Below are 15,292 nucleotides of genomic sequence, written 5' to 3' on the forward strand. Positions count from 1 at the left end.
TTCAGCTTAACATCACTGTGCTGATAACACTTTCAATAATGTAACTCTATTGCAGTACTGTTAAACTATGAACAGAATTGTTCGTGGTAAATTACCATATACTTTCAGACTGTATTCTTTCTTTGCACTTCCAGCTACATTTGAAGCAATGCAAGTGTAAGATGCAGCATCAGACATCTCAGCAATTGAAATCTGTAGCTGTCTGCCTCCAGATAAAATCCGTACCCTTCCTGAAAGATCAGCCACCAGTGGAAAGCCTGCAAGAGACATTTTTTTTCAGATAAAACCACAGAAAATGATAATGAGCTTGCTCACATAGTGTAAAGTCCACTCACTCATTTAAAAACTACTGAGCTTCATGACTGTCCATTTTAGAACTGTTCTACCAGAATTTTCGCAGATAGCAGAAACTTCATACAAGCAGATTCTGAGGTCTTCCTGTATTAATTGCTGACTTCATGAACTACATACCACAGCAACCTGAGCTAAAGCATAACTATCGCATCCATCCAGAAAGCTTTGGATACTTCCACTAAGCAGCAAATTCAACACTTTGAATAAAATCTGACTGATTTTCCAGTGTAGTGTATTTCACCCAGCACAGCCAGTGCTTAGAAGCATATAATTCAGTTTTGACAAGCAGACCACCTGTGTACTGTGTCACACAGCGCATGAGCATAGGCTTCTGTCCAGGAAATCCTCAGCAGAAACATGACCGCAAAATAATACTGCATTCTCTGAGCAGAGTTTTCAGACTTGGAGATCTCAGATTGGACAACTGTCTTCATCTTTACAAAGATGGAAGGCAGATTTCATGACAGAAGGAATACAGCTGCCACTGATAATTCTTGCAAGCTGAATTTTCATTTTCCACTTGTGAAGTTAAAATCCTCTCTAAGAAAAAGTGCACCACATGTCAAGCGTGATGGAAAATCTGGCTCTTGAATAACATTCAAAACTGTAACACTTTCTAACTGCTCTTCCAGACTTTTTATCAGGTATAAGTTTCCTTTCTTGTGTTTAAGTGTATGCACTTTAGCCTTGCAGTACATTTAGTAAAACATGTCATACAATGCCTTTTTTTGCTTCCAAGATACAGGGTTTAAGAAGAATATCATAAACATTTTCTCAGAAAATTCTATGCATTAAAATAATTTTGTAATTAAAATCTGGTCTTTCCACAAATGAAAATTAATTAAGGCAGGCACATATCACACTGAATTGTGCCATCTAGAAAGACACAGACTAATAGGTTAAGACTGATTAACAACACAAAAATAACCAAACCTGAAGAGTTCAACATCTTATTTTGTCTAATATTCTGTGTCCAACAGTGCCCATGCTTCAAGGAAGGTGCTAAAAATACCTGCTTTTTTATACTGATTCATAAGAAGATGTTTGTCAATGTTACTTTCACCCCTAAAGCAAAAAGGTGTGCAGACTACTTTTAAATATTAAGATGGGATGAGAGAAAGATTCAGTAAATCCCTAAGGCAATTGCTGTAACTTGATGCATTTTCAACACTTGGCAGTATGTCATGGCTGCAAATTTAAAAAGCAAGTCAGAAGATATATCTATGTTATGCTGTGGCTCATAGGACTCAACTCAACACACACCACCACAGGACTTCACAGTGACTCACAGCCTTGCCAGCTGGGATCCATAGAGAAGCATTGCTGCACTGGGGTAAATAAGCATATTGAGAGGCATTAAGTGTTTCACAGTCCATTTTTAAATCAGCTCAGGAATCTCTCTTGCACACCTTTAGAGATAATGATGCCTATTTGAACCAGGGGTCAGTTAGAGAGAAGAGAATCATCAATAGCATGACTGTTTAGATACCTGTGTGCTTGAACTCCTCAGAACATAGCACCTAAAATATTCACAGGAAAAAAGAAAAACTGGCAGGTCAGAATTATCACATTTCCATTTATAAAATGGACAATAGACAGTTACCCACCTTTCTTTTTCCAGGTAAGGCTGGGGGGTGGGATGCCACTAGATTCACATATCAGGCTTATCAAGCTCCCTTCAGTTACTGTCAGTTGAGAGATGTCATCAGAACCATGAATACTTGGTGACACTGAAAAAAAATGCCACGTAATTGCACTGTTTGAAATAAAACATTATCAGCCAACAGTAAGACCCAAATGACCCTCATACAAATTTGTCCCATTACGCTCTGTAACAGTTACAAGGGTTGTATTCTCTTGCTGACAATGCAAATCAGACCCTGGGTAGGGAATAATATACTGGCTAATGACTGCATTTATCCTTCCACCTCTGAGATCCAGTACATGCATAAGTTCTGCTTCAGGCTGACTTTTGAATGAATTTCACAGAACAGAGCTGTTTCTGTAAGTTATGTAAACTGACTACAACTCTAAGAGCCTGCCTCATCATGGCCTTATCTAATAAACCTACAGGTACCACCATTATGTGGAAAGTAACATTAAAAATTCAACATAACTTTTTCCTTTAAATTTTTTCTTCATCAACAGACTGGCTGCCACATCCAGCACTGAGAACCTGATCCTTCAATTGCTCCATGCTAGCACAGTGCCAGCTTTTGCTCTACAGCTCTATGACTGTCAACAAGTTACAGACAAAATGGACTACTGTTTTCAGTCTGATTCTCAAAGTATTAAAGAACTTCAGACCAATCACAAGGGTATGGATAGTTGCCTTCTTGAAACTGGGGAACCATTTTCATCAGATGAATATAGCAGAGGAGAATATAGGCTGAAACTGGCAAACCTGATTAGTGAATAAATTATCAAGCAGGTTTTTTTTATGCACATGATAGTAGACAGCTTCGCCTTCTAACACTTCAAACTGTATTTAGCAGAAACAAGATGTATGCATTTCAGAATGACTGACTGAAAATGGCTTTATTGTACCATACTGGCTTCGAACCTTTATTTGTCCTGCTTCTAGTCAAAATCTTTGTGCCATTCTCTGTGAAGGTATTTCTTATATTTAACACATGGGCTGGTTCCTGGAACCAAGGTTAGCTCTCAGGATCTCACCAGTCCTCAGCAGGGTATGTTTCTGGCATGTGAAACTTAAAAATATGGCAAGCAGAACTTTTGGTCCCTGGGTGTAAACAAAGACTATAATTCTAAACAGTTATCCATAGAAGAGTTTCACAGGCAACTTTTGGTTTCTATTAAGCTTATTTAATCAAAGCTGTTAACTAGCAAAGAATTACCCCTCCTCCAAAATCCTACTGAAACAGCTTTACTGCACAAACAAACAAATCCATAGCCCTCCAGCAGCGGCAAATGTCCTAAGCAACCCTGCAGATCTTACAAATCTGCAGAGGGAGAAATGAAAGTTGAAGATAACACGCACAGTAAATGGGCATATGCTTTAGCATGAGAAAATTTCGTGGTCTTTCATGGTACTACAATATCCACCTCTAATTAGAACACCAGGAATGTTTCTTTTTAATACATAATGACAGAGTTCTGTAATAATATTTCAGCTTTTTGTTACAAACCCTGTTAGATGATTCTAGTCCTGTGATTTCAAAGCAAGAAATTAATGTTTAATAGTAAAAAAAGCTCATTTCAGATTGCATATAGGGAGAAATGATTGTGCATAAAAAGCATTCAAAATCAATTATTAAAATAAATGTCCTAAGTCACATTCATCATGTAGCCATAGAAAAATTTCATGAAAGATCTATGATTCAGCACCAATAACTTTGCAGAGCAAATAAAACTAGGTAAACCAGCTTTTATTTATCTGAATTTCCACACTTCAGCATTTAAAAGAAAAGTGGAAAGTTGGTAGGTTACTTTAAATGGCATTAGAGGCACAAATATAAGATATGGCTATAAAGCAAGTTAGTTATAATTCTAAGACTATGACCATGATTGCAAACCCAACCTGAAAAAGACCTATGAAATAGCTGTTATTAATTTAGAACCAAACCAAAACAATGTGAAAAATGCATGCACTTTTTTTTTACTATTTACCCATAGCAAACATAATAACATCTTTCTGCATGAACCTCAGCAATTAAGTGTTTACGCACTACAGAGAATTTTAATGTCTCGCATCATAATTTCACTCTGAGCTTCGTTCCCATTCCTGGAATAAGCTTAATAAATCTTACCCCAAATATTGACATTGTAGTTCTTTTCAGTTTTACCAGCAATATTTGTCGCTTCACAAGTGTAACGGCCAGTGTCCTGTATTTGAGCTCCTTCAATCTAGGAAGAAAATGAAAACCTGGATTTCTTCTTCTTACATTGTTACATCGGAAACTTGCAAGGAGAGGTTGCTCAGATTCCAATTATTATTTTTACATCTGTCTCCCAAAATAGCAATAATACAGTATTACTTCTGCAAAACCTGTGCACAAACATCAGGGTGCCTATGACCTCCCTCACCTCTCATCTACTACTCTTGCACCAGAGGGCCTAATGCTATCCAGACCCTAATGAGTACCTAGTGCCTTCATGATGGTACAAATCCCCAGAAAACAATTGCCACCAGAGCCTGACTGCCCAGCTTACCTTCAGTATACTTCCATCTTCAGAGATGCTAAGACCTGGCTTCTTCAGCAAGGGTCGTCCATCTTTGAGCCACGTCAGCACAGGTGGGGGAATAGCATTGCTCTGGCAGAGAAGCTCCACTGTTTGGCTGGTGAGCACTGAGACATTTTGTTCCTCTCCCATGATGTTTGGTGGAACTACAGCAATAAATCAAAACAAAGGACCTTTGGGTATTGCAGATTTCCCAAAGTAAATATAGAGTAGAGTTCAAAGTTTTCGTGTAACAAAAACAAAATGACAGTTACCACCTTTCTGACATACAACTTAAGTCTCCTTTACATCACAAAAGCACCAGAATAATATTTGTTACTTACAGAATATTCTCTACAGAAGATATATGCTAGTGAGATATCAGCTACAAAGAAACCATGTAGATAATAAGTCAAGACTAGGCAAATAATACTTCAAATATAACTAGAAAGTAAAATCACCTGTGTATAAATAATGGGGAAGTACATTCCTGCTAGAAAGAAAAAAAACTGATGTATGAAAAGGCTCACAAGATAATAATCAGGCTCAGAAGATGAAAAATGCTTTAAACTGTTCCAAAGAGTGCAAAGATGGATACATGGCTTCAAGAAGAACTCTGACTTCAAGAAAGAATTTTTCCAGAGATGCCGAATGAAGAAGACAGAAGAACTTAATGGTTGAAGCCAAGTGGATGAGTTAATGACTTAATCATCAAGTCATAATCTACAGTTACTTTATTGTCTATCTGTTTTGTGTGGGATCTGCCAGTTAATCATTGCAATAATAGACACCGAGGACTGTGTTTAGATTTGTACCATTATTTTCAAATTATGGGAAAGAAAAAGAACAGCTTTTTGAAGGAAAGTTTTCTGTGTAGAAGAAAAAATCCTTCTGGATGTTTAAATCAAAGCCCATTAGCTGGTTTTGAACAGTGTCAAGATCTAAGAAAACTTCCTCCTACCATTTGAAAAATCAATTGTTTCTACCATGAGAAAAACAAAGCAACTGAGAACTAAACCTTGAAACACATCAAGTCAGCAATTTTACATGGAGAAAGTGTTCATGGTTGGTGTCCTGGTTTCTACTGCACCAGTCATTTTTCTCCTTCTTAGTAGCTGGTGTAGTTCTGTGTTTTCAACTTTAGCCTGAGAACAATGCTGATAACACTGATGTTTTTAGTTGTTGCTAAGTAATGTTTACACCCATCAAGGACTTTTCAGTCTCATGCTCTGCCAGTGAGGAAGAGCACAAGAAGTAGGGAGGAAGCAGAGACAGGACACCTGACCCAAACTAGCCAAAGGGATATTCCGTACCACAGTACATCATGCCTAGTATGTAAACTAGGGATGGGGTCGAGCTAAGTGGTGAGCAATTGTATTCCCCACCCTTGTTATCACCAAGCATTGGATTGTTTACCCACTAATAGGGAACATGAACTGCGATTAGACCCTTGTGAGACAGGTTAGTTTTACCCTACTGATGATACGTTGTTGCAATAGTAATCCTGCTCAGTACAAGAGGAACTGCAGATTCAGACCCCTGGTGTGTGTGTTTGGCTGAGGAGCCACTGGCGCGAGGCTACCATCTGCGGGCTTATGACTGAGCGCCTCTAAGTCATTAACTCGCCTAGACATAGCGATACCGCAGTGCCGCTGGCTCCTCCATGGGCTCATGCTAGTGGTCGCTGGAGATTGACCCAAGAGATGACAGTCTTGCTCAGAACGCAGGAGAAGGAAAACTCCTATCTTCAAACCCAGGCTGATGGGGCTCATCCAGCCTTGTATGTTCTGCCATCCAAGGGAAGGACACTCACAAAACCTTTGACCTGAGGACTTTGCTGTCACCGTCCAAGCTCGCTAGGCCCTGGCAGTTAAACCTCAGGTGTGAAGGGTGGTGCCAGCTCTGTGCACGCTGCCCTCACCTAAAAACTCACCTGCGCAGGCTGGAAGGACTTGGCTCTCACTTGTCGGTATGGACAGGCCAGGGTTGAACCGGTAATTGACAAGGTGTATGGGAAGCTGCAGATCCAACCTTGCATGCAGGCAGACCAGCGCATGGGTAGCTTGAGATTACTCAGGAGATGTCAGTCCTGGTTGGACACTCCCTGGTTGCCTAAGCACCCTTTTTAAAACAGATTTGCACACTCCTCTCACCCTTGGTCATCCTGCTTGAAGTAAGCGTGGTTAAAGCCCTTCCCAAAATCTTCGCTCATGAAGCCAAGCCATCAATTGTTACTGGTGGTAGCAGTAGTGGTTTTGTATTGTACCTTAGCTACTGGACTCTTCTTATCTCAACCCATATGACTTACATTCTTTCGATTCTCATTCCATCCCCCCAGGAGCAGAGGGGGTTAGATAAAAGGGGGGGGGGGGGCTGTAGATAAAAGGGAGCGGAGTGAGCCCACTGCTGTGTGGTTCTGACTTACTAGCTGGGCTTAAACCACAACAGCTGGCATAAAAAATAACATGGAGGAAATGTTAGACTGACATGGTGATCTTAATTAAAAAACTTAAAGTCCAAATCCTGCTTGCCATCTATGGGTTTGTATCAGTATCCATGGCTGACCAGAATGTCCTTTCAAAATGGCACACTATACCATTGGTCAGGAAATTTTCTGAGGATACTCCTCAGGCATCTTTGAGCTGTTTAGAAAACATTCCACATTAAGTGTTTTTAGGTATTTTGGTGTCCAATACGTGCTGAAAATAACAAGAGTAGTGTAGACTATCATGCCCAGCACTGCTGCTGCATGCCACCAGCTCTTTACCAGAGGTTTCCTCTGCTAGATCTGATGAGCCAATGGGACAGAACTTGAAAGCACTTGTAATGCACACTGCAAGAAGTCAGGTCTCTGTTTGCATCATTAACACACAGGTGAATACATCAAACTGCAGAGAGCAGAAGTGATTTCAATGGGCTGCCCAAGCATAATCCAGAAGAGAATTCCTGTTCATGCTCTTTACATGTATATTCTTAAATCCTTGAAACAGTCCATAAGGATGCTCTTTCCTTTCTTATCATTCAAAATCAGAAAGCATGTTCATTGTAAACTCTCGACGCTAAGGCAGCATTAGGTCTGTGGTTCAAATATTTCCAAAATAAAAGCATTCCTAGCAATAATTACTTGGTTACATGTATCCAGTGGGATCTTAATGCTTTTTTTTGTGTTCTAAGACTGTTCAGTTTGCCCAAAAAAATTTGACTAGGGACAAATATAAGAACCTTTATTGTCACATTTCTTTTGCTTTTTAGTTTTGCAATCCATTACTCCAGAAATTACCTGTCTGATTATACCAAATACAAGGCAAGAAGAAGGAAAGAGGTGGAACTGTCTGTGAGAAATACTCTGGGTTTCACGCTGAACAAAAATATACTGAATTAATTAGTACATATGAGGTTATAAAATGTCTCAAAGTGGTTCTCAATAAACCAACATTACAGTTCTGAAGATGTCCTGAAAAATAACATTAACAATAAAGCTTTGTTTTTCTTGCACAGGAAGTACTAAGCAGAGCAGCTGATTTCACAGTTTGAAAATACTTTAGGGAAAAGCCTGGTCCCTGTGGATAAGAAATACAGTAACTGAAAAAAAATCTGTTTATCTTGCTTTCTTTGTAGAATTCACAAAGCTCTAAATTCTTTGCAAGTGTTGTGAAACTGAAAATTGGAAGCTGATCCATTACTGCAGAAGGCAGATTTCTTTCCAAATGCTTTTCCACCAATTACTTTTCCTCTCAGCTAAATGAATTAAAATGTGTTCAGAATGAAACTGAATTTATGAAACAGAGACAGACACTAAAGCATCTGTCTTTGAAGGAACAGGGTTTAACAGTAATCTAATTATGCTCATGGTAACTATATGTTGCCCAGATTGTTCCAACCCCTAGTCTGGCCCAGCTCACTGCACATTTCTAGCCATCTCAGCTTTATCTGCACTCCAGATTGTTTTCTTCCTGCAATTTCTTAATTAGATCACCCATATGAGGCAAGTCCTAAGAGTAATATTAATTTTCGGTGACAGCCTCACTCAAGACAGCCTTGCAGCTGAGTTCAACCCTGGCCAGCTTCTTAGACAACAGTAATTTTAATCATACATGATTTCTAACTAAAATTTCTTTTAGCTAAAATAGATAGATTTTCCAGAAAATAAAAGAGAAATAATAAATATATTCATGCCACTTGTGTGGTTATGTGTACATACACACAAAGCTCCATAAGGAACCTTGATATTCCTTGTTCCAGCCTATGTTATCCTTCAGCTCACTTGCCATGCCAGGGTTCTGGCTTTCTGAACTGCCCCTTGCAGACACAAAAGTAGTTATGACTCAAGATACAAGTATCCTAACCACTATGCTTTTAGGACACCAATTCTGAAAGCCAAACTTGAAACAAATAACCTGGCCAGCTTTCACCTTAGAAACAATCCAAACTTCTAGCTTTTCTTACAAGATTTTCCAGAGTTCTGTTTAGGATTACTATAAAGCTAGTTAGAGATTGGCAGAGCAAAACCAGCTCTCTCTCCAATGACCTACTGAAAGCAGAAGCAAAACCACAAAGGTTCTTCAACACCAAAATCTTCTCTCCAGAGCTGGAACCATAAAATTTCTAAAACAAGTGGCAGATCATTGCTCATCCTCATTTCACTGGTGTGCAAAACCACTGAGCTGTCCAAAGAAACAAAGCTTCCTACAGCCAAACTCCTTGGCATTCCTCCTGGCAGTATGTAACGCTTTGGTAACTGCAAATCACCAATGATCTCTAAGAATGCAATATAGATGACATCTCATACAAATTACAAAAAATCAGGATGAAGCACATAAAAGGTACAAGAATACAGAAGGAAGGATTAATTTACATGAGTTCAGGCAGAAAGATTTTAGAATTAACTTGTTCACATAATTTGGAAAACTGACAAAATACAAAAAGAGATATATTTCCTGCTACTTGAAAGAGACAAAGTTGGCTGGCTGGGATCAATACAGCACCATATAGTGTCACTATTAGCACCAAAAAAGTCACCACCATATTGGCAGGCACAGCAAGGCTTGAAAATGGAACGGAAACTGGAGAACTGTATGGCAAACTCACATTGACTCATTCGGGTTACATAAAGACAACTGAACTCTGGCCCAAATAAAACCTTTTGCCCATGGCTTCTACACGTTTTTTTACAGAAACATGTATTTTCTCCTGTCATTTATAAATGAAACTTTATGTACTGAACTTATACAATCACTGTTGAGCTACATTTCTCCAAGGGTACACAAAAGAACATAATTACATACTTTAATGCATGTGTCCATGTGTGCACATATATACTTAATGCACATACACACAGCTCCTCATCCCTTTGCCTTCCATTATGGGTTGGAACCATCTTCATTCAATGTTGCTAAAGGTCTGGGCCACAGTGTGCTTAATTAAAGATACATGAACAGTTGTAATGACCAAAAAACAATAGAGATTTGTCAGAAAATCTCACCGTAAACTCTGAGATCAATATCTCTTTGGCTCTCGCCTGCAGCATTGACTGCAACACAAGTGTATTTTCCTGTGTCACTAATCTGAGCGCTAGTCAATGCCAGGACTCTCCCCCCAGACAGAACCTGCAATAAAAGCATGACACATTCAGAATACATGCCTCGATGTAAAACACAAATAGAGAGAACTATTAGGTTTCATTTAAAAGTTAAATACTTGTTTTGCCACAGCTTCCCACCATCTCTCTCTTCTTAGACTCTTCCTTGCTTGTTCCCTTTTGATTGAGATTTGCACAAGTGGAAGTCTAACTTCATGCAAGTCAGTAGGGAACTCTTGGCATTCACACTCTGCAAGATCTGGACATTCCTCCCTCTTACCAGTTTCAAACATTCTGTCACATCTTTTGTCGGTGCACAACTTTCCCGTTTTTACTTTCAGATCAAAATTAGATCAAATTAGCTTTCAAAAAGCAACCATGCCCTCTCATTTTAACTCTGAAATATCTCCTTATATTAGTGGTTAGTCTTTTGTTTTCTGAATTACTATTTTGTGTAATCAGATGTTAGATATTGAGTTCTGTGGATTTCTTCAGCATAGGAATGTGGTCCAATTTCCTCTTTTTGTAAGGAAGTGAAAAATTTGTTTATGCAAACTGTTAATACAAAAAAAAATCAGCTGAAATGCACACCTTTTTTAATATATCTCCATCTTCCACTTCACACAGTAATCACTGGAGCTAAACTTGCACCAATAACCCGGAGCAAAAGGCCTCATACTGTCATTCCAAATCCTTTTATTTACTCTGTTACATTAAACTGCAACAGCTAAAAAGTCTCCTACCACAACAGGAAACAACACAGGTAGCAGGATTTGAACATAGTACCTGTAGTCCATTGCTAAAGCTGGAAACAGGGCTACCATCTTTTAGCCATGTCAAAATAGGTGCAGGGATGCCTCTTGCTTCACACTCCAGTCGCACTAGATTATTAACCACCACTGTCACCATACTATCACTGCTGCCAGAGATTGATGGTGGGACTGAAAAAAGAAAGGAAACAAAGCTGTAACAGCTACAGAAGAGCATAAATCACAATGAGATTAAATGGACTTCTTATTTTTGTACATTATTTCTCTTTCTGCAAAGAACTATGGCGTTGGAATGATTTCTCATGTTACTCCTAGTGAGTTCATGTCAGTTGTTTGCTCTGTGCCAAAACCTGCTCTTTCCTCACATAAGAAGTTAGATAGCTTTAATAAAACTACTGTGAGCAAGGTAAGAAGGACTGGGCCCGCAGCCCAGAAGACAGCTGTGAAACTCAGGAACCACAACATAAACCAGAAAATATTCCCTCAATCTCTTATAATATTCCATTTAGACCTTGTGAAAGGCATTAAGAGTGGTGGGGATTAAAGAAAGAAGTTTACTATATAAATTGCATAAATCAAATACATACACAGTGTAACAGATTGGCCTTGCAGAGCATACATGAACATTTACCAGATTAAACTGTATAACATCTGCCTGTCTGATGATAAAAACCATCTTAATGGAACATCTCAAAACACTTACTATAGGTATACAGTCTAGCAAATTTTGCCGAGCTATGTTACAAAGGGAGACAAGAAGTATTTAAAAAGGGAGATGTTTCATTTATCAGGAGAATCAAAACAATTTAGTTTGCTCCTACCACTAACAACTTAGTAATAAGGTTTTAGAGTCAGTATCAATACAAAACTTAATACTCCTAGAAAGAGATGAGAATGGTGTGATCTTCTAATACATGCCCTATGTGAGGAAAACAATAGTATGAAATTCTGTACTGAAAATAGATTCATTAATACATTCAGCAACCTCTAACAGCCTGTAACACAGTCTATCTACTCTTAGATAAATTCCAATCATAACAGAAATGACAGTGGGAAAAGCAAGTGTGATTTTTACATATATTTTTCATTACATACATGCACACAGTTCCCCTATTTCAGTACAATGGCATTCATTGTTCTCAAATGGCCATAGACATTATAGTACAGAGAAAAGAAGTGGAAAAAATAATACAATGAAATCATATGAATTTACTAAACTGGAATTGAACCTGCTTCCTTCCGTAGGCCTGCCCAGTTTCATTTAGTGTTTAGCCTGCAGTGTCAAGCATTGTTTTTAATGCAAAAATGATCTGATAATTTCTACCATAGCTACTGCATCCACAACACTATTAACAACAGAAGCTGCTGAATGATGACCAGTAATCATCCAACACAGGTGCTCATTCACAATGCCAACTGCCATCCAGAAATCCAGAGCAGATTTTCTGTAAATGCCGCATAACTTTTGGTACTTGACACTTCAAAGTCTGTTCTCTATTTAGTAATCATTCTTTCTTTTGCTATTAGGGAAAAAAAACACAAGTTTTCTGAAACTCATAAACTCTTAAGTAAATTGGGTAATTAACTTGTTCATGGTAAATTCGAAGAGCACTTCATTGTAAACTGAGCACAACACAAAGTGAATTAAGTATGTTTATGGACAGGTGTTTCAGCTTCCTTTGATGCAATTAGTTCTGTCTGCAACTGCACAGTTCCCCAGCAAACCCTGGAGATATCTACTGAAATTCTGCCACCCATAAAAAGACACACATATACTTAAGAGTTATTTTTCATTTTTCAGTATAACCAGAGTAATGACCTTAGCTCTAAATATTTCCTGCAAATTAGTCACTGGGTGGGACTAATTGCCCTTGACCATGTCATGATCTCTTGGTTTTTCCCGTGATGATAATTAATTCCATGGAAATATACTGCCAAACTCATTATTTATTAATTAATAGAAATTACATACTCTATGTGCATCTCAGCTGGGGACACTGTGCCAAATTCAGGCACAGTTTTGCATGGAAGACTTCCACAGAAAACCAGCTACATGCATATGCATGTATCAAAGATAAAAATTTGGATTATGACCACATCCAAAAGCCACTGAAATCAGTGGAAAAGTTCCAGTCTGGCTTTTGATCAGGTCTCTTATGTCTGCAAACACCCACACTTTCACTTCATCTTACTAAACAGTACATTTTTCTTTAAGACTCTTGGACTATGATTTGATCTGTATCCTTTCTTTTTCTGCTGTGAGCTTTAAAGTCATCTACAGGAAAACCCAGCAGATGCAAGGCCTTCCAAACTGCTGAAGTGATAACACAAATTATTCTTCCACAAACCTGTTATCTCTGCTTGTTCTTAGAATTGACATCCTTTACCACATTTTCCTAATTTAAAACATATATTCTAATGTAACTGAAAAACAGGAGAGTGAATTTTCTTCCCTCTGACCCCTGCTATATCTCTTCAGTATGATGGTGTGGTGAATGACAATAAGTGTGCTAATCAGACATGGAACTAGATGATCTTAAAGTCCTTTCCAACCCTAACTATTCTACGATTCTATGATTCTATGTATGTGTTTTTCATAAGTACTATAATACTTACCATGAACCTGAAGACTGTAAAACAACTCAGCTGTGCCTGCAGTGTTGACAGCCACACACTTGTAAACACCAGTGTCAGAGATCTGGGCACCTTCAATTTGCAGAACCTGCCCTCGATTCAGAAAAGTGGTGCTCCCAGCACTGGTAAGTGGCCGATTGTCTTTGTACCACGTGATAGCTGCATAATGAAAGGAAAAATGGAAAAGCTGCCAAAAGTACTCCCTTTACAAACAAGAGGACCAAATAGGCTTCAAACTTTCCTTTAAAGTTTTCAGATACATAACACCAACATTTACACATCAATAGAAACATTAATCAGTATTAATAGCAAGAAAAAATAGCTAGAAAATTAGGAATTTGTAACGTTTGTGCAAAATACTGACTACACCCACAGATTTCAATAGCAAACCTGATGTTACCAGTTTGCTATTGAATCATATGCATCCGATATTTATGAAAAAAATAAATATGCATCTGATATTTATGAAAAATTGTTCTGAAGTTAAAAAATTATCACACAAATCATATATATATAGGGGATTTACTCATCTCATACCAAGGTCAACAGCAGCTGTTTAAAACCACACAATAATACATATTTTTCATCATTTACTGTAAAGTATTGCTACATTGAACTGAACCACCTACAAAAGTTTACAGAATCAAAATACAAGCAACCAAATAAAAGTTCAACTGGCAGGCTGAAAAACTGAGAATAAATACCAGAAAACTGGAGCTTTATAGGAACTTGATAACCAGCAATACCTGAGCACTTGTTTGTGTCTCAGCCAAAAGATGGCACCCTCCATCAGTAGAATGTGTAACTAATGCTATACTGGGATCGCTTCCCTATTCAGTTAGATGAAACTGCTACTTACAGAATAATTTTCTGTAACACACAAGTTTTTTGCAAAAGAATCATATTCAAGAAGTAATCTGGTCTGATTGATGAATACGACTGCACACGATCTTGTCTCTTTTTCACTGTGATGTTGTGCTATCACTTTTTTTACCTAATGTTATATCTTGACACTAGAATGTGGCATCACATCATGCATAGAAGAGGTGACCAAACTATTCTTACTGCATAAATTAGCTGAAATGCATCACTGTAATTGTTCTAAATTAACTGTAGTTTCTAAAGTAATTGTCAATTTGCAGAGGAAAAAAAGATGCCTGGGGGCAAGAATGCAAAAAAGGATATAAAATCCTTAAGTTTTTACAACAGTTTTCTTAAAAAGGTAGAAAAAATAAACCTGTATGGTCATCCGAAATTTAGTAATACCTTTCTTCTGAAAATGTTACTGTCATCAGCACAAGTTGCTATAAATTAGATATAAGCTATTAATAATACACTATTCCCCAAGTTTTGCTGTACAATACTTAACACAGAAAATTGTTCTTATATCAACATGGAATTTTGTATTTCACCAGAAAAAGGTGGAAATAAAAAGCACACATTGAAACAGAGATGGAAACAAATTTTTCTCCACACATCTCAAAAACCATCAAAGAGATTAACTGTAAAAAAAGGCTTGGTCCAAGAATTCTAGCACTGAAAGAATCCCAACAATGAGATAACTAAAATCCAGACAATTGAGACTATTTTATATGCTTTCCAATTTAGAAAAAATTCAACAGATTCAACAGTCTAAACAGAAGCCAAACTCCTTGAGCTCTCAGTTGGGTAAATATATATGATTTCTAAAGGAAACTTGAAAAAAAAAGAAATAAAAAAGAAAAAAGAAGTTGTAACTCCAGGAAAGTGTGAGAAAAATAAAATTTTGGCTTAA

General features: G+C 37.8%; 1 protein-coding gene across 1 annotated transcript in view; it reads right to left on the minus strand.

The window, feature by feature from the left end:
• The window catches only part of HMCN1 (hemicentin 1), a 209,674-nt gene that overhangs the window by 68,991 nt on the left and 125,391 nt on the right, over positions 1-15,292 (minus strand). Inside the window, exons 38-44 of the mRNA XM_034064292.1 lie at positions 13,501-13,677; positions 10,901-11,055; positions 10,019-10,142; positions 4,528-4,703; positions 4,125-4,221; positions 1,962-2,084; positions 96-257 (exon numbers count right to left, since the gene is read on the minus strand). Coding sequence (XP_033920183.1) covers positions 96-257; positions 1,962-2,084; positions 4,125-4,221; positions 4,528-4,703; positions 10,019-10,142; positions 10,901-11,055; positions 13,501-13,677 — 1,014 coding nt within the window. The remainder of the gene's footprint in view (positions 1-95; positions 258-1,961; positions 2,085-4,124; positions 4,222-4,527; positions 4,704-10,018; positions 10,143-10,900; positions 11,056-13,500; positions 13,678-15,292) is intronic.

Source organism: Melopsittacus undulatus, chromosome 6 (genome assembly GCF_012275295.1).
Source record: "Melopsittacus undulatus isolate bMelUnd1 chromosome 6, bMelUnd1.mat.Z, whole genome shotgun sequence".
NCBI lineage: Eukaryota > Metazoa > Chordata > Aves > Psittaciformes > Psittaculidae > Melopsittacus > Melopsittacus undulatus.